This window comes from Netta rufina (genome assembly GCF_964035555.1).
Source record: "Netta rufina genome assembly, chromosome: 20".
Classification (NCBI taxonomy): Eukaryota; Metazoa; Chordata; class Aves; order Anseriformes; family Anatidae; genus Netta; species Netta rufina.
In genome coordinates, this window is record NC_140144.1 from 9921315 (window position 1) to 9939553 (window position 18239).

At 53.4% G+C, this 18239-nt stretch overlaps 1 protein-coding gene across 3 annotated transcripts in view; it reads left to right on the forward strand.

Moving 5' to 3' along the window:
• The window catches only part of NACC2 (NACC family member 2), a 45875-nt gene extending 28989 nt beyond the window's left edge, over positions 1 to 16886 (forward strand). For 2 of the 3 annotated variants that reach the window (XM_084299066.1, XM_084299067.1), the window contains exons 2-6: positions 1911 to 2837; positions 10787 to 10954; positions 13584 to 13689; positions 13991 to 14088; positions 15999 to 16886. In XM_084299066.1, the coding sequence (XP_084155192.1) occupies positions 1973 to 2837; positions 10787 to 10954; positions 13584 to 13689; positions 13991 to 14088; positions 15999 to 16498 (1737 nt within the window). In that variant the 5' untranslated portion in view covers positions 1911 to 1972 and the 3' untranslated portion in view covers positions 16499 to 16886. Of the gene's footprint in view, positions 1 to 460; positions 568 to 1910; positions 2838 to 10786; positions 10955 to 13583; positions 13690 to 13990; positions 14089 to 15998 lie in introns of those variants that run through there. The other variant, XM_084299068.1, reaches the window with a different exon arrangement.
• Positions 16887 to 18239: the final 1353 nt, after the last annotated feature.

Sequence of the window (18239 nt, forward strand, 5' to 3'; positions counted from 1 at the left end):
CAGCAGTGCCAGCGCTGCAGACTGTTTGGAATAGTTTAAATGCTTTGACACTCTGGATGTACTAGATGGCAGGGGAGGCAGTTTACAGCGTAATTCATATGCAAAACTGCACTATAAATTTAAAACCTGTCTCAGTTGCCGTGGCACCACTAAGCATTTCATCAGCATACAGTACAGTATTTCTGCCATCTTTGTTTGCATTGCAGTGACTCATCAAAAGTCTGTCTTGTACCAACACTGAGAGCATTCCTCTGGCACTGATATTTCTCTGTTTTTAAAGCTTCGGTTTGAAACTGGCATTTACTTCAGGTCCCTAATCAAAGGGCTCTATTCATTGCAGAGAGCAGCCTGAATGTTAATCTGCATCCGGCCTATTCATTTAGATGCTGTGCACTGCCGTGGAGATTTGACTTGGTAAAAGCTTGAGCTCCAGCAGATACAAACGGAGGGGCTGATACTATTTTTTTCCCCCCTGAGCCATCGCCGTCGCCGCACAGAGCGCAGCCGACGGGGCGATAAGGAGGGACCGGGGACCCTCCGGCGGGCGCTGGATGTGCGGTCTGTAAGGTACGTGCCCGCGCAGGCGGCGAGGGGTCCGAGAAGTTCCTCACTCGGAAGATTTTTTTTTTTTTAAACCATGCAGATACAATTAAATTGGCTCTGAGCGCGTTCCCTTTTCTTCCTGTTACCCCGTGGCCTTGCAGATAGGACTCTTTTTTTTTTTTTTTTTTTTTTCTTCCCCAGCACTGGGAACAGAGCAGCTCTTTGTGGGTTATTCTCTTTTCGGAACAGATTTATTTATTTTTTTTAATCCTTCTCTGATGAACTTCTTTTTTTATTATCATGATTATTTTTAATGATGTTCTTGTGGTCTTTCGGCACTAGTTAAACGTAGTTTTTCTTTTCATCCGCGTTAAAGGCTTTGGGGGGGGGGGGGGGATTTTAAATCTCCTGGACTGTGGCACGGAGCTCGCGGGGGGGTGGCCGGGGTGGGGGGGTCCTGGGCTATGGCTGCGTGCTGCTGAATACGCAGTGATTTGCTTCGCCGGAGTTTTAGTGCCCAGAATGCACTAAAATTAACCTCCTTGGCGTCGTGCGGGGCTCGCGCACCGGCTCCACGTTCAGCCGAGCCTTCCCCTGGGATGTGAGAGGCAAAATTGCCCCCGCCGCAGGAAGGTACCGGGGTGGGGGGACAGAAAAAAAGAGGAGGGGGGCTGCCCCGGGCTGTGCCGGGACCCCCAAACCTAGGGCACGTGTCGGAGGGTCCAGCGGCCTCTGGGCAGCACCCGGCTGGGGCTGGGGCATCTGCCCAAATTTTAGCTAAGAGCCGTTTTGTTCGGGATGATTCTGTCGGGAAGGGGTTTGGCTGTCGAAAGGCTTCCTCTTTCTGGTGCAAACGGGAAGGTCGCTTTGTGGAGTGCTTTTTCATGGGAGCTGTTGCTCCCGACAGAATCCTGTATTTATTTCAGGCAAAATGGCACGTTGCTTTATAAATATCTTTTCTGTAGTTTCAGCATCGCCGGTGGTTGTTGTTGTGTTTCTTATATAATGCTGCCCAAGGTCTGTCTGTTTTGCGTGTGCTTTACTGTTCTCTCCTCTCACATTACGGTTCAGATTTTCCTGCATAAAGTAAACCCCGGGGGGAATAAATCAGCGGTGTTTATTTAAACAGACCACAACTTTAAGAAAATATTTGAATTTTGGAATATCCCTTGCCATCCACCAATAGCATTTCCAGCGTTGTTTAGAAACATCGATAAGTGATTTTATAAGCAATTGCTTCTCTGCATTGGCTCTGAGCTGAGTTCGGAGCCTTTGATGTGCGGCGAGGCTGGTTCCTCTGCTTCTGCGTGTGCCGGTGAACTGTCTAAAAACGCTGTTCCTTTCTCCCTGCCTTCTCCCTTTTTCAGATGTGCCCTACTTTGGATATCCCTGCATTGAATGTCTGAGGAGCTCCAGCTGATCCTGAGCCATGTCGCAGATGTTGCACATAGAGATTCCCAACTTCGGGAACACCGTGCTGGGCTGCCTGAACGAGCAGCGGCTGCTGGGGCTGTACTGCGATGTCTCCATCGTGGTGAAAGGCCAAGCCTTCAAGGCTCACCGGGCGGTGCTGGCCGCCAGCAGCCTCTACTTCCGAGACTTGTTCAGTGGGAACAGCAAAAACGCCTTCGAGCTGCCGGGGACGGTGCCCCCCGCTTGCTTCCAGCAGATCCTCTCCTTTTGCTACACCGGCAAGCTCACCATGGCTGCGAGCGAGCAGCTGGTGGTGATGTACACGGCGGGCTTCCTGCAGATCCAGCACATCGTGGAGAAAGGGACAGACTTGATGTTCAAGGTGAGCTCCCCCCACTGTGACTCTCAGACCGCCATGATCGAAGACCCCAGCTCGGAGCCGCAGAGCCCCTGCAACCAGCTGCAGTCGGCCTCGGCGCCCTACGTCATGTCCCCCTCCATGCCCATCCCGCTCCTCACCCGCGTCAAGCACGAGAACCTGGAGCTGCAGGCGGCCGCCGTGCCCGGCTTGGCAGCCAAGCGGCCCCTGGAGCCGGCCACCCGGGACGGCGCGGGAGGCGGTGGCCCCGCCGCCGGCCCCCTGAAGCTGTCCCGGGTCTCCTACTACGGGGTGCCCAACCTGGCCACCCTCCTGCCCAACGTGCAGCAGGTGCAGTACTCGCAGGGGGAGCGGACCAGCCCCGGCGCCAGCAGCATTCCCACCACCGACAGCCCCACGTCCTACCACAACGAGGAGGACGAGGAAGACGACGAGGCGTACGACACCATGGTGGAGGAGCAGTACGGGCAGATGTACATCAAGTCCTCGGGAGGCTACTCTGGTAACAAACCGTCTCCATCCTTTGGTTTTCTGCTCTCCCCAAGTTTTTTCTCGGTCCTTCTCCGGGCAGTGCAGGTGGTTGGGGGCTGTTGGCTTCGGGCACTTTGCTCGTTCACGTGCGTTGCAGTGCCTGCAGTGCTGGGGACATCTGCACTCAGCAGCCTGAGGCGGTGGAAGCCTCTGTCCTGGTACTGCGTGGGCAGGTCCCCCGGTGCCACCGCTCACGTGCCGTGTCCCCAGCTGGGACACTTTAGGTCAGAGGCTACGTCACCCAAAATGGGCTCGTCAGCCACCAAGCAGGCCGTCGTTGGCGAGCGCCACGCAGTGGGTGCCTGGCCCCACAGCCGATCCCTGTGCTGTGGGGCACCCGTGGGGCACCCGAGGGTCACCCGTGGAGGGCAGCATCGTCCTGAGGCAGTGTGGCTGGGCCGTGGGGTGTGAGGCACCCTCCTTCCCTCCTGGCCCTTTGAAATAAGTGGTGAGTGCGTTCTTCTGCCTTCCTCCGAACGTCATCGAATAAATCATCTTCACAGAAGATGCTCGTTAGGGATATCTGCAGAAAGGCGAGCAGGGAGGCTCTGCTCCCCCCCCCCCTGCTTGCAGTAGCACCCATTTCCTGTGCCAGAGCAGCCTGGTGCATTGTAGTCGAGCAGGGAAAGGCAAATTGATAACGTTTTCTTTCTGTCTTAGAACCGCTGTGCCCATAACTAACTGGAATCCCTCTCTTTGCCCTCGGGCTGGGTGAGGCTGGCGGTCCGGCTGCCCGGGCATGGTGCAGGGCTGGGGGGTGTGGGATTGGGGGGGTGCTGGAGGCGGTGGCTCGGGTCTGTGAGTGCTCCCAGGGATGTCTCTGCGGGCTGAACGAGCCGCCGGGTCTGGTGGCCCCGAGCCTTGGGCTGCCTCTGCGTGCCGCTGCTTTGCTGAGATTGCTGGGCTAATTTTGCAAATATTTAACTCATTTGTTGAGGAGCTGGCATGCTTTCCTCAAAGCCGTTTGGTTTGATTCTTAAGCAAGGGAGAAGATGTGACAAACGCCACCTTTTCCCTTGCCCAAAGCCTACTTCTCCCACCCCATCCCAAAGAGCAGGAGCCCGAACTTCCCTCAGCCCCGTCCGCCTGCCAGGCAGCAAACAGACAAGCAATAATTCCTAAACCCTATGCGACAGGGGGAAGGCATGCAAGTAGCAGTGATGCTATTTCAAGATTAGAAATATCTGCTGAGAAAACAAGCCTCTGAAGCCTCTCTGCTTTCTGCGCCGCGCTTCGAGCAGTGTCACCACCCGTGCCGGGCAGATGGGGACCGGGTGTCCTGCGGCCGGGTGCCCGCCGGGCACGGGGCTGTGCCAGCAGCCAGCAATCCAGCGCTGGTGTCGAGCCGAAGAGAATTAAGGCTGTTTTCCTGCATGCTGGTTTTGTTTTTATTTTGTTTTGTGTTTTCCCACTGTAGAGCACGCAGCGAGTAATATGGGCTTGTCCTCAGCGCCGAGCGCTCGGAGCATTATTCTTCAGAGAAATGGGATTATAGCCTTGTACACTGTGTTTGCCTTTCTCTGTCGTGGGGCCAGTTTATATAGCAGCAGAACAAAACCAATTCTGCAGGACGCCAGGAGGCTGTGGCAGGACAAAGCCGCGGGATGGAGCAGGAGGCAGCTATTACCCAGTCGGGCGATGGTGCCCGATTCTCGCTGCCGCGCCACCAGCGTGCTTCCAGCTGGAGAACTGCAAAGGCCAGCAGCTTGCTTGGGCGTCGCTGGCAGCGTTTCAGCCTTCCAGCCCTCACGTGGGAGCTGGTCGTCCCGGGGAAGGAAGGTTTTCCTGCCTGGCTCCTGCAGGGAGAAGCCTGGGACCGCTTGGATGCGCTAGGAGCTGGCACGAGGTGGGCAGCGCCCCGGCCGTGGCTCTGCCCCGCGCCGAGCAGCCCCGGCGAGGCTGCAGCATCCTATGTTCCTGCTAAAATATCTCTTCCGCACCAGCACATTTCAAGGGAGTTTCCTGTTTTAAAGAAGCCAGCTATAGTATCAGGCTTCCTGGAAAACAGGGCACACAAAAAAGAGATTAAAGCAAAAAAAAAAAAAAAAAAAAAAAAAATCTAAGCTATTCCATTATGGCTGGGACTTGTACAGCTAACTGTGTTTTAATTACTCGGGATAAACTGTACCCTCAAAAGGTGCAGCATAACAACACCGTAAGATGGAAGAGAGCGAGCCAGCTAATCCTGCTGCTGGCATGTAGAGCCCGCAGCCTCACAAAGGCCTGGGGGAGGGGGGAGCCGCTTAAAACAGATTGCCAAGGTTTCCAGGAGCCCCATTTGTAAAAACAAAAACAAAGCCAGAGAAGAGCACAGCAGCTTAAGCCCTGAATTTCAGAGATTTTTTTTTTTCCCCTTTTTCTGTACTTTCTCCCCACCCAGCAGCGGCGGCGCTGGGCCCGTGGTGCTGGGTGCGGGCGCTGGCCCCTGCCGCGGGTTTCGCCCACGCCTGGCCGGGGCAGCACCGAGTCCCGCCCGTGGGCTTTCTCATCTGTTCTCCTTCGCCCCCTTTTTGCATTCAGAAACGATCTCCGAGGCTGGGATCCAAGAGGCGACGACGAGCACATCTCGACCTTGGCAAAGGGTGGTGGAAGGGGGAGCAGGAGAGAGCCTCGCGCAGGGACGGGGATCGTGCAGCAGCGGTGGCACGCACAGAAAAAAGCACAGGGTGTGCAGAAGGGGCTGCAGATAAATGCCAGGACGAGTCCACACCTTAAGCACGGCGTGCTGAGTGGCTCCTGATCCCGTACGTTGGTCTGGACCTGGAGAACACAGGCCTGGAGGACGCCGGGGAGGCTGCTGAGGCTCCTAGCATCTGATCAGAGGAATGCACAACTCGGGGAAAATATTAAACAAAAGCAAAGTATTTTTATCCTTCTTAATTACAGCGCCGTGGGCCTGCTCTGAAGTGGGCTGCAGCAGGACTTGCAGATGCTTGGCGTGGTTTCTGCGTTCCTGTCAGTCAGCTTGCTGCTTAGCAGATGCCTTTAATTCGATTTTGACAGGCAGCGGCGAGGTTGCGCGAGGCGAGGGTCCCCCTTCCCTCCCGCTCGCCGAGCGCTCCTCTGCAGGGGAGAAGAAATCTTTATGCAGCAAATGGCTGGGATGGAAAAGCTGGACTTGAAAGTTATGAAATCCCGAACTGACAAGAGCACACTTCATTAAAAATTCATCTAAAATAGCCATTATAGGATGGTCGTGGTAATTAGCTGAGAGAATAGTTTTCTCTCCTGGCCTCTGATTCCTGACAGTAAGGAAAGAGGGCAAGAAACAACCCAGAATCGGTAATGAGCAGCTCCGGCGCAGGCTGCGAAGTATCCCAAACCGAGCTACGAGGAGAAACGCTGCAACACTTGGAGTCGCAGCCGGTAGTGAGGAACCCATTAACATCTTGCAGCCAGCTAATTGCGCTCGGAATGAGGTAGCTGGTGCTAGCTGCAGAGCCGGGAGCAGCGCGGTGCAGGGACTGGTCGGACAGCGGTGCTGTGGGCAGGAGGATGCCCCGAGCAAAGGGTTTGTGCATTTTTTAGGAACCAAAACGCTCCCAAGGGCATGCCCTGGGTGTTAGCTGGAGTGCTTTTGCTCTGGCTTTGCACGGAGGCTTCTCGGGGCTGCGAGGTGCGGGCGCGGAGGTGCTGGTGAGGGTGAGAAACCTGCCCCCTGCCACAGGAGCACGTCCCCAGGCTGGGGACAGGGGACAGGGCCAGCCCTGGGGTCAGGCAGCCGCTGCCCTTTTTAGGCAGTGAACTGGTCCCGGTTTCCGCACCGTAAAGCACAGATGTTTAATTTTAGGCTGGCAGATGTTTCACTCCTGGCTGAGGTCTGCAGCAAGGCAAGATAGGGGTATTTATAAACCAGTAATATTTTTCCTATACTAATTCCAGATTACCTCCCTGTATAAATAGGTCACAAATCAAAGCTCTGCCTTCTAGCACGCTGTTATAAATGTACCGTTTGGAAAATGTAAACTGTCCCGGCTGGGGCTGCATCGCACACCCAGCCCACGCGTGCGGGCAGGCACACCAGGCTCCGGGCAGCCGCCCCCCGAGGGCTCGCCGTGCCAGGGGCTGCTATTTTTGGGCAGGGTATTTTGGGGGAGAAAATGGGCTTGTGGGGTACAGACGTTGGTAAAGCATCGCCGTTTGGAAAGGAACTTCTCAGGAAAGAACAGGGGGAAGTTACCCAAGTGTTGGCGCAGAGCGGATGGAGGTGATTTGGTGGCCACGGTGGTGGCCGTGGGCTTGTGACTTGTGGCTCTGTCATCAGGATTTTGGTGAGCTTTTGGTGAGGGTTCATCGCTCCGGTCTTTCTGTATCTCAGGTTCCCATCCCTAAGCTCAAAGTTGCTGTTCCTTGCCCACCGGTGTGGTTTATGTCAGCAAATGGCCAAGAGTTGAGCGCAGGCTGGTGGGAAGCGGGGACTCAGGACCCAGGACGCAGCAGGGATGGTGTGAGGCAGAACCTGGGCACCTGCTGCACCCTCACCACATTTCCCACCCCACCCCACTCATGACGAGCTGCAGCGTCCCTACAACTTTCAGAAAAAACGTGTATTTGGAAAATAAAATCCCTCAGCGTCCGACGTGCGGCCATGGCTGCTCCCTCGGCAGCGATTTCCTGCAGGCCGCGGGCAGGCAGCTTTCGTGGTCGGGGACAAAACTGCACCACACAATCCTTCACATTGTTTGCCCGTCCATTGAAAGGGAAGGAGCTGCTGCCCTCTGAAGATACACATTAATTAGAAGCGAATACTATCCTGTTCTTCCGCGCACAGAGGCCAAACAGACTTGCTTTCTTTGAGAACATGGGACCAAAGTGTCCCTTGTGTCCCGTGGCTTTACATAACTGTTCTGTGCGCGGCGATGGCTATCTGCTGGCTGGGGGAGCTGAAAGCCCTCAATCTTTGCTCATTTTTCTTTGGGGGCATTGAGTTTGTGCTAATGCTTGAATCGAGACGAATTCCAAAAACGGTTTGTGCGCCGGTTTAGTGAGAGGTTTGTAGACGGCAGGAGAGATGTGCCCGAATTGTAATAGTGGATCGGGTGCGCTTTGTGTTGTTAGATCACATTTTGGGTTGTTTTTGAGAAATATTTGATTTCAGCAGAAGAAACGTTAACTTCTCCATGGCTCCATGTGTCTAAGACGAGCTGACTTCAAAAGCAAGGAGTGCTCGCGAGGCAGGATTGCCACCAGCTCTCCCCGGTGCGGGTTTCCGCGTGTCACTGCTGTTTCCCTCAAAAGCTGCTTTTCTTTCAGGGAGCGGGTTTGACGCCGCATTCTTTGAAATTTCTCCGGGAAAAGTGCTGATGCAGCACTCGTTCTCTCCTGCGTGCCTTGTTATTGCTACGCTGGGCTCTGTGGTGCCCCAGCCTGGTTTTATACGGAGCGATTGCTTGCGACGGGGGGCAGAGGAGGTGTGCCGGTGGAGGAGCTCCAGTTCTTCAGCAAGGCCAGGCTGAGGAGGGCAGGACCACAGGGATGCAGAGCACCACCAGGTGGGTGCTGTGGGGCGAAAGGAACCCCTCAGCCCCCATGTGCCACGATGGACGGCCAACACCATGCGGTGCCCCTGCGGGTTTTACCCAACGCAGCCGTCTGAAGGAGCCCCGGTGTGATCACAGCAGCAACCCGTTGCTATTTCAGTCCCAAGCCTGACTTCTATCTTTTTTTTTTCTTTTTTCAATTATAGAAGTATTAGCTCAGAAGTAGTGAGGACCTTCTGGCTGTCCCTTCTGCTCTGAAGTGTTTGTATTGATTGCAATTGCTTCCTCTGGAGACCTGCAGTTCATACCTGCAAAAAAAAATAATCACTGGAGGCCTCTAAAACCTTCCTGAGCGTCGGTATCAGCTTCTCTTTAGCAGCACAGGATCTGCTAGTTTGTGGATGGAGATAAATATCTTGGGGAATTCTTACCTGAGTCATTAGTTTTAAAAAAAAAAAAAGTATTAAATTGCAGTTTTATGCAAATAGGGCAGAGCATCCTGCTTCTGTCTGTGGTGGGGTTTTGTGGTGGATTTCTGCTCGGCAGCGTGGATGCCGTGTGTGTGCAGAGAGGCTCGGAGCAGGCATTGCTCTCCCTCTCAGCATTTATCACAATTATCGCAATTATCACAAGCCATGTGCACAGACATGGCCCCGTTGTCACCTCTGCCTTGTGACCCTGCTGCTTCAGGGTCGTGCGTGCAAGGCAGAAAGCTGTTGGCAGCTGCTTACCCCAGCAGCACGGAGCCTTTCTCCCACTGCTGCTGTTAAAGACCTTGCACATCCCAAGGCTCCTGGGGACTTACCGGCAGAACGAGTGCCGTGTGCGGTCGATGGCATCTGAAATTGGGAGGAATGTGGTTGGGTTTGTACACGGCAGAGAAGCGCTCAGGGGATGCTGGCCGGGAGCATCCTGCGGTGCCTCGCAGGAGCTGCTCGTCCCTCTCCCCCTCCACGTTTGTGTTTGCTTCGCAGGGGCCTTTGTGCTGCCATAGTGCTTCTGTGGGCACGCTCTGCCAGAACCAAACGTCTGAAGGACAGCAGAGCTGGCCTTTTGTTTTCCTTCTCCCTGGTTTAAATAGGATATTTGGCACCCTTCTCTTTTGGTTTATTTGCGCTGTGCCTAACAGGAGGCGCTCTGCCCATCACCATCGGGGTCCACAGGTCCCTCAGGTCTCCTGCCCTAAACCTGCACGGCAGCAGGACAGAGCACGGCCACTTTGTGTGAATAACAGGGCTGAGATGGCAGGGGCAGGGGCTTGAAGATGTGCACATGGGCTGTGCTGCTGCCATCGATCCTAACCCACACAAGGGTGAGCCGTGTGCCCCTCGCAGCCCCGGCGCAGGGTCTCGGTGCTGCGGGGAGGACACCAACGGGTCCAGCCCCTGCGGTGGTGGCAGGGAGCAACTGGATACGGCGTGCACGTCCCAGCTGGAACACTGACCCTTTGTGCTGCTACTGCAGCAACAGGTCTGCAAAACCGGCTGGTTTATCTGCAGAGAGGAAGCACGGCCCACAGGGCATCGCGGCTGCGGAGCGCGTCGCCTCCTGAGGAGGGAAGGTCTCAAGTTCGGAAGCTCTAATTGCTGGTCTTTCTTTTATCGGTGTTCACGGGTATCGCAGCATAGAGCTGGACTTGATTTCATGCATGGCACTTGCCACGTTATCAGCCCTTCCTGGGGAGGGACGGATGAAACCCAGGAGCTGTAGCTGCTCCCAGCCTGTCCCGGTGCATCTGCAGTCCCTGTACACTCGTGCCAGCCCTGTCCTGCTGGGATTTGTGCTTTCAAGCATTTTCATGGGGTTTCCAGCGTCAATGTTTGCTGGTGGGCTCTGGAGATGCTGCAGGGAAATGGCAGTCGTGTAACTGGGTCCTGCAGCCGCAGCTCAACACAATTTTTGGTCTCTTGGTTGGGGTCACGCTTGTCGTGGTGAGGGAGGTGAGCTGGTGACCATCCCTGGGGCTGTGTGTGCCTGCAAAATCTGACCGTAACTTCAGCAGGGAAAACATAAGAAGTATTTAGGGTTCTGAGGTAGATATTTATCAAATCCGGGCAGTTCAGTGCCTGTGTTAGAGACCGCGGTTGGATTGCCAGCCTGTTCTTCTGCGAGTGCTCGGGGAAGCCGGCGCTGCATGCTTCATTTCCAGACTGATGGCAGATGTGCAGAGCTGCCCACTTTCATAAATGATTAACCTAGAACCAGTTAAAGTGTAATTAGGCTCCAGGAGTCCCTCTCACAGCATCCAGGCACAACTGCGAGGCTGCTGCTGCCCGTGGAGAGCCCGGTGAGCCTCCACGTGGGGCTGCAGACCCGAGGCAGCGGCTGCTGGAGCAAGGGGTGGCTGCAGGAGCTTCCTGAAAAGCTGAAACCTGACCTTCTCTTAGCGTTGTGCCTGCCTAATATTCCGTGTTCATGTCTTTCCCTTTTAATTTTGAAGTTGCTCAAGAAAAGCCAGAGCAGATCCCACTGGAGAACCGCTCCTGTGTCCTCATACGCCGGGATTTAGTTGCTCTCCCAGCCAGTCTTATCAGTCAAATCGGATACCGCTGCCACCCAAAACTCTACTCAGAGGGAGATCCTGGAGAGAAACTCGAGCTCGTTGCAGGTAATAAGGGGGGGAACTTTTCTTGGCCTGGCAATCGCTGGAGATCACTGATACTTTCCTTCTTGAAATGCGTTGTTCATCTCGCACCATTGCTGGAGCCGTGTGCTTTGTGTGCCCTTGCAGTGTCTTTCTGGATTATTCATCACCAATCATCTTTTTTAAAAAAAAAAAAAAAGTTCTAAGTTTCCTTTAATTTGCTGATAGAAAAATGTGTCATTAACAGGATTTATTCAATTGAATTAATTTAGCATTTTAATTGAATTCTGCAGCTTGTGTTCTTCCTGATTGGTGTGGGCTGCATTGCAATTGTATTTTGATTTAGATGCACAGATCTTATAAAAAAAAAAAATCATCACACTATAAGATTTACAAAGCAATAGAAATTAAATTTGTGTCAGTGAACAAGCTTTGAAAAACCTGTCGAAGTTTTTTTTTTTTAAATGGGGGATGTTTTAAGCTGTCATACGCTGCGGTTGGAAGGAGGAGAAGGAATCAATTTTGCTCGGTCCTTTCACGCATCTTTATTTTCGGTTTGGGGGCAATTTACTGTCCCTGGAGAATTCAGGGCTGCTCTGTGAGGGACGTAGGGGCGTTGGGGTGGGAAGTGGTGCTTGCAGGGGTCCCAGTGCTGCAGGGCTGGACACAGGGCAGGGCAGAGCAGCTGTGCTGCGGTGTCTGGATCGAATCTGGTCTGTAGAGCTTCAGGAAGCTCCCCCAGATCCCTTTTGCTGCCCCCACGGCATGGCAGTTGCCTGTTTTCCCCCTGTGTAGCTGTGTAGGTGAGGTGACCTGTGTGCCACGTCCCTTACCTGCAGCCTCCTTTACACCTGCAAAGCCCTCGCTGTAAGAAGGAGGCATGGCAGCACAATCAATCCAAACCCGCAGTCCTTTCTGGCTTCTTATCTCTGGGTGAGTAGCAGGGTTTTGTCATCAGTTTGCAGAGGGAATCTTCATTTCAGGGATTGCCCAGAACGGCTCCTGTCTGATCAACGGTGGGTTTGCAGGGGCAGGCAGGAGTGAAAAGCACTCAGCACAACGCAGCACAAAGCCACCGGTATTTATTTTGTATCTGGAATATTCATTTTGTACAAATTTACATTTTCTGTGAGACTTCTTAAAAACATCAAGTGGTGCAGGTTATTTTCACAGTGCGAGCTGCAAATTGGCTCGAGGCAGCTCTGCTTGATTTACATTTTTCAATCTGGAAAAAGAAAGTAGATTAATATCTCTAACTGATAGTGGCTGCCTGGGTTATTTTTTATTTATTAAAGTGAAGTTACCCTTGGTAGCGGCTGGCGTTCTGGCTTCTGTGTTAAAATACTGCTACTGGGGGCAGAAAGGCGCTGCAGCTAATTGCTGTCCCCAAACTGGGGGGGCCGGACCCAGGGCTCACGTAAACTCTCCGTTCCGAGCATTTTCCTTTGTCTCGGATTTTTCGTGCCATCGCTGATTCTGCAAACTTCAGCAGCTTTCTCTGAGAGGGTCTTAAACCAGCCTCGCAATGCTCACAGCAAATCCGACGGGCAGATGCAGTGCGCGGAGCCGCTCTGAAACCCGCGCTGGTGCTCGCTTGCCTTCTGCAAGCTTTTTTCCACGAAGGTCAGGAAAAGCTCTGGCAACCCTGGGCTCGGTGGGCACACTGCCCCATGCAGCAGCAGATTTGGGGCCCCCCCAGCCGGGGGTGCTGCCTTCCCCCCCAGCACAGCCACCCCCCAGCAGCTCTGCCTTCATCCTGCAGATTAAGGACAATAATCTGAAGGCTGTGCTGGAAATCCAGGAGGTAATTTTATTCCTCCGGTAGATGTTTTTGTGTCTCGAGAGTGTAGGGTGTTTTGGATCCCGCTATCGCCTGTTATTTAGCCATAATTAAAAGCAAGCCCAAGCCCCAGCTCCCCCCTGCCTGCGTGCTCCTGTCCTTTGGGCACTCTGTAGGGAAGGGGAAGAAACCTGCGGGGTCTGCTGCCAAACCTCTGCATGGCTAAAGCTGCTTTGGCAGGGCTCCTCCAGCTGCCGGAGAACATCCCTAAAGCCCGTGTGTTTCAAAGTCAGCAGTTCTGGGCATTAGAAGCAAAAATTCCCAGCTCACCAGAAGTATCAAGAGGTTAGGGGCTGGGATTTTTGGAAACGGTTAGATCTGTAGCATAATGAGTGCTGCTTTCTGTGCTGGGTGTTTTTTTTTTGTTCTTGTTGTTTTCAGTTTAGTTGTGCTCTTCGATCTTTCACTGGAGAGAAGAAAAAGCCAAACGGTTTGGGGTTTTCTTCCTTCAGAAAAAAATAGATAATCTGGTTGTGTATATGGTATCACAGGATAAAGCCTTGTACTCTGTGTCTTTGGAAAAAGAAAAAAAAAAAGAAAAAAGAAAAAGAGAAAAAAAAATTCCACTCATTTGACTTCCACAGACCTCCTTCCTGCGTGGCTAAAATTGGGAGTGCCACTACCTGGCTCTTGCCAAGACCCCGAGGGGCTGTAATAGCGGCCCCGCCAGCCTTGCCCATGCCCCTGCTGGCTGCACGCTCCCCTCTGGGCTGTGTCGGGATCGTGACCGAGCAGCAAAGCAGAAATCCCGGGTCGAAGGCGGCCCCTGTCAGCAGCACGAGGGCTTAACTTTGAATTCTCCCTCTCTTCCAGGCTCAGGTGTTTACATCACGCGGGGGCAGCTGATGAATTGCCACTTATGTGCCGGTGTCAAACACAAGGTCCTCCTGAGACGTCTTCTGGCCACGTTCTTTGATCGGTATGTCCTCTCGCAGCCCGTGCTCCCTCCAGGGACTCGGTTTATTTTCTGGTGGTTTAACTACGTTAGCAGATGATGTGTGAGCACACCATGCTCTGTGTATGCCACGCTTCTTTCTCTGCTGTTTCTCAGCGATGCCTGAGCCTCAACACCAAATTTTCCAGTTCTGTGCCTTAAAATCTCGTAGCTCGGTGCCCCCTGCCCAAACTAAGCAGAAGAGGCTGGTGTCTTTGTGCGGGGCTTCGGAGGGCTGCTGGGCCCGGAGTCCCCAGTTAAGGATCTTCCTTTGCCTTTCTTGCAGGAACACACTTGCCAATAGCTGCGGAACTGGAATCCGGTCCTCCACCAGCGACCCCAGCAGGAAGCCCCTGGACAGCAGGGTCCTTAATGCAGTGAAATGTAAGGAGAGAGGTTTGCTGCTGCTGTGTCGGAACAGCATGCCGGGAGCAAAGCCGAAACCTAAGCAGGGAAGGCCCGCTCTGTTGCGTTACAGGGGGAGCTTAATGGTGAAATTAGGTTACAGGGAAATTAATTTTTCATGTCATTTTTTGGTCTGATTTTTTTTTTTTTTTTAATTTGGCAATATCTTAACAGAAAGCATTATTGCTACCTAACTGTTTTGCTATGTGTTAAAACCCAGATTTCCCAGTTAATTATTGGGTGCTCTAAGAAGTACATCAAAATCAAGCTTTAAGCATCAAGCGGAGCTTGATACTGCACGACCAGGTCTCTGTGCCCTGGCTTATATGTTTTATAATATGTTTTATAGACTTTTTTTTTAAAAAATGATTGAAAGGAACCCTGCTGCAAATAATTTCCTTTTTGAAAGTTTGCGTAAAGCAGCACTAGCTTTTGTTTTTAACATTTGAACGCCAAGCAAAGCCCTGCATCGTGCCGTGTGGCTCAGCAGGTCTGTTCTTAGAGCAGCTGGGCTGCCTTAGAGCTGGGGCCTGAAAGATTCAGCTGTTCAAAACGAGCACCCCTTCCCCTGTCCTGCAGGTAAGGTCCCCGTGTGTCACCGCTTACACTCTGACTTCGGAGCCAGTGTGGGGCACCTGACGGAGTGCCCTTCGCTTGGCGAGCTTGTGCCCAGCAGCCAGTGCTGATAAAAGAGGGTTGTGTTACTGGCACCCAGGTGGTTCAGTTTTCTGCAGCAGGCTCCAGAAACCCGTGGTTAATCGTGGCTGCTGAGCTCCCCCTGCGTGCCGGGGCGCTGCTGACACGGCCGTGGCTGGAGCCGGAGCTGCGCGGTGCCGCGGGCAGCGCTGACGGTCGGCATGGCGGAGCCTGTCCAGCGTGTGCTTGATATATGGTGGAAAGCAAATGTTCTCTCACCCTCGCTGGATTCTGGATAGTAAATCTTTATGTAAATATTGTGCTGGAAAATTAAACTCTAAGCTTTTTTTTTTTTTTTTTGAGCGAGAGAGAGAGATTTGGAAGATAAATCTTTTCCTCTCCCTGATTGTTGCTCTGCTGCTGAACTCCAGGGGCCTTCCAGCCACCCTCTGAGATTTGCAGCACATGGAGGAAAAGGATAAACCAGCAGATGTTCAGTACATAAAGAGAGAATCACTAGGAAATGCTGTTTGTGCTTGCCTGTAGCCTGTGCGTGGAGCTCTCCGAGAGCCCCCCGGCAGCCCGGGCAGGCAGCGTTTCAGCCAAGCTGTGCTCCCTGTTGAGGCTCGTAGGTCATTTTGGAGGTTGGAAAGGCTTCGTAGTGCAGTGACAGTGCCCACAGCATGCTGTCGTGTGCAGGGTGGAAGATTTAGGAATAAAAATGGAAGTATTAGAAATAGGCGGTGCACAAGCTGTAACCGATGGCTGTTTGTCAAGGCAGTGCTTGGATCTTGCTCCACAACATCGGGTGCCTGACCCGCGTGGAGAGCAGGGCTGGGCTCACCGAGCTCACCCCTCCCCATTAGCTGTGCACCACCACATTCTCAGAGCCACTGATGGAGCTCGTTTTTAGGAGCCTCTGTTGCCCTCCTGTGCACCCATTTCTCCTCTGGCCTTTCCCTGCTGGCAGCTGGGGCCGGTGGTCAGGAGCTTGGTGCCGCTGGGGCTCTCCAGATCCCCAGGGAGTGCTTGGTCTTTCTCCACCCCCCTTCCTCCAGTCCCTTTGGGGTTTCTCTGCCTTCCACTGCATCCCTTCCCGGCTGCCCCTGGAGCTGAGGAGCCCTTTTCTGCGGGTCCGAGCTCCTCCACCTGCTGGCGATCGGCGCGCGTCCAGGTCGGGCGAGGCTGCAGTCGCTCGGCCTCGTGGTGTTGCTTCCCTGACTCCTCAGCTCTGTGTATCCCTGTCTTTGCAGTGTATTGTCAGAATTTTGCCCCGAGCTTTAAGGAAAGCGAGATGAATGTTATAGCGGCCGATATGTGCACCAACGCCCGCCGGGTCCGCAAGCGCTGGCTCCCGAAGATTAAGTCCATGCTGCCGGAGGGGATGGAGATGTACCGCACGGTCATGGGCTCCACCACAAACAGTGTCCCCCTGGATCCCGAATTCCAGCCCAACTCTGCTCAGGTCTTTGAGCAGCGAATCTATGCAGAAAGGAGGAGCGATTCAGGAACTATAGTAGCTCTGAGAACTAACACGGTGAACGTAGATCTAAGCAATGGATCCAGCCAGTCCTTTGAACAGAGCGAGGATGCCGAAGGGGCTGGCTCTGTTATACAAGAGGCAGCTGCCACAGATGCTATGGCATCGGATACCCAAAGCACTCCGCAACCTTTTGAACAAGGTTCTGGCTCCTCCAGCCGGCCCGAAACTCCGGTGAGAAGACAAGATGGTACTTACGGAGGGACTTTATAAAGAGAGCAAACGTTTTGTGACCTATAAGGGATCTGTAATACTAAAGCTGCTTGCATGCATTACTAATACAAAACAAAAATGTGATCAAGCCACTTACCTACTGAACTGCTACTGTTGCCTGAAAAAAATGTGATTTTTATTCTGCTTGTATTTAAAATTTATGAAGGAAATAATCGCATTCGTTATACTGTAAACGACTAGGTCTGTGGCGACCTACTTAAAAAAAGAAAAAACTATTGGGCTCCTTTTTTGATATTCCTGAGGTTAGTCTATAAGATTGTAGCTTTTTCCTTTTTTTTTTTTTTTTTTTTCTCCTTATTTTTCTTTTTCTAAGAAGGGGAGGAGAAAAGCTAGACACCCCCCAACCACCCCCGCCATCACCACCCCATCCATTTCTCAGCTCAGAAGTAAAGCCATCGTTAACCTTTTCCTTGAAAAGAGAGTTTCACCGTCGCTTCACAGGAAAGCAAGATGTGTTAGGGTACGAGTGGTTTGACTGGCCAGGATTTTTCTCTCGCGGAACGGCTCTAGCCAAGTGGCACAGGGTGGGGGAAATTGTTCAACGCTTCTGTCGGTGGAAGGTCGGCGAAGGACCCGGCGCAGGGAGCGGGGGCTGCCCCCGCGTCCCGGCGTGCGTGCAGGGAGGATGCGTGGGCTGCAGGCTGAGCCCTGCCCTTTTTCCTTTGGTGTTGTTTCTCGATGCGGCTGGGTTCTGGGTTTTGTTCCTCTCGCTCTCCCGCCCCGAGCGGCTCCTTGTCTCCTTCTCCTTGCTCGGTGCCCCACGGGGGGGGCTGCCAAAGCCGCGTCCCTTGGTGGCTGCCGTAGGCTGGGACCTCGCTGGGGCCGGCAGTCTGCTCTTCCGTCTTTAGCTGCAGTGTATTGGGTACAAAAAGGGTTGTTTTATGTTTTAGTTTTTTTTTTTAATCAGCTTTGTGCCCCTCCATGAAGCGGTCAGTGGGAGGAGGAGGCGTTTGGCCTCTGGCTCGTCCTCCGGACAGGCCCTCCTGGGAAGAAGCCCTGTGTGATTTATCCGCCCGCTTGTGGTTCAGAGCTGCTGTCCCCGGGCTGGGCTGCCTGCGGGGACCCAGCTGGGTGAGGGTGGATCCAAGAGAGCACCCGGCCGTGGGGGACATCCCCCGAGGGATCTCAGTCCATCGTCCCCAAAGCCACGGCTCGGTGCAGCCTCGCTGCCCGGCCCCATACACCCCGGCTTGGGATGGGGAAATGTGGAGTGCCCACGGGCACCAGGCTCGTGTGTGAGGATGCTGAGGATGGGGGCAGCCATGTGAAAGCCAAGTATGGCTTTTTTTTTTTTTTTAATTATAATTTTTTATTTTTACTGTGACTAACAGGCCTGCTTTAAAGGCATTTACAGTTTGTCCTGTACTAAGTGTGGATCTCTGAACAAGTGCACAACTAGGCACTTTGGAAGGCTCCTGTGGCTGTGTTCTTCTTTTCTTTCCTGCTTTGGTTCCTGAATCCAGACGGCGCTTTGCTCAGGGTTTTCTTCCGTCTTTGTGTTCGAGTGAGGGAAGGGGAGGGGTGAGAGGCCGACCCAGCCTTTGGCCGCGTGTTTTGTTTTCTTCGATACTTGAAGCTGTTTTTTTTTTTTGCATCGTGATAACGAAGCTGTCCGGCACTTCGTGCGTTCCACTGCTCTTTGCCCTCAGACGAGTGAACGCCGGGCTCCTCTCTGCCTCCGGTGCCCCCGGCCCCGTGTGGAGCCGGGCGCGATGCCGCA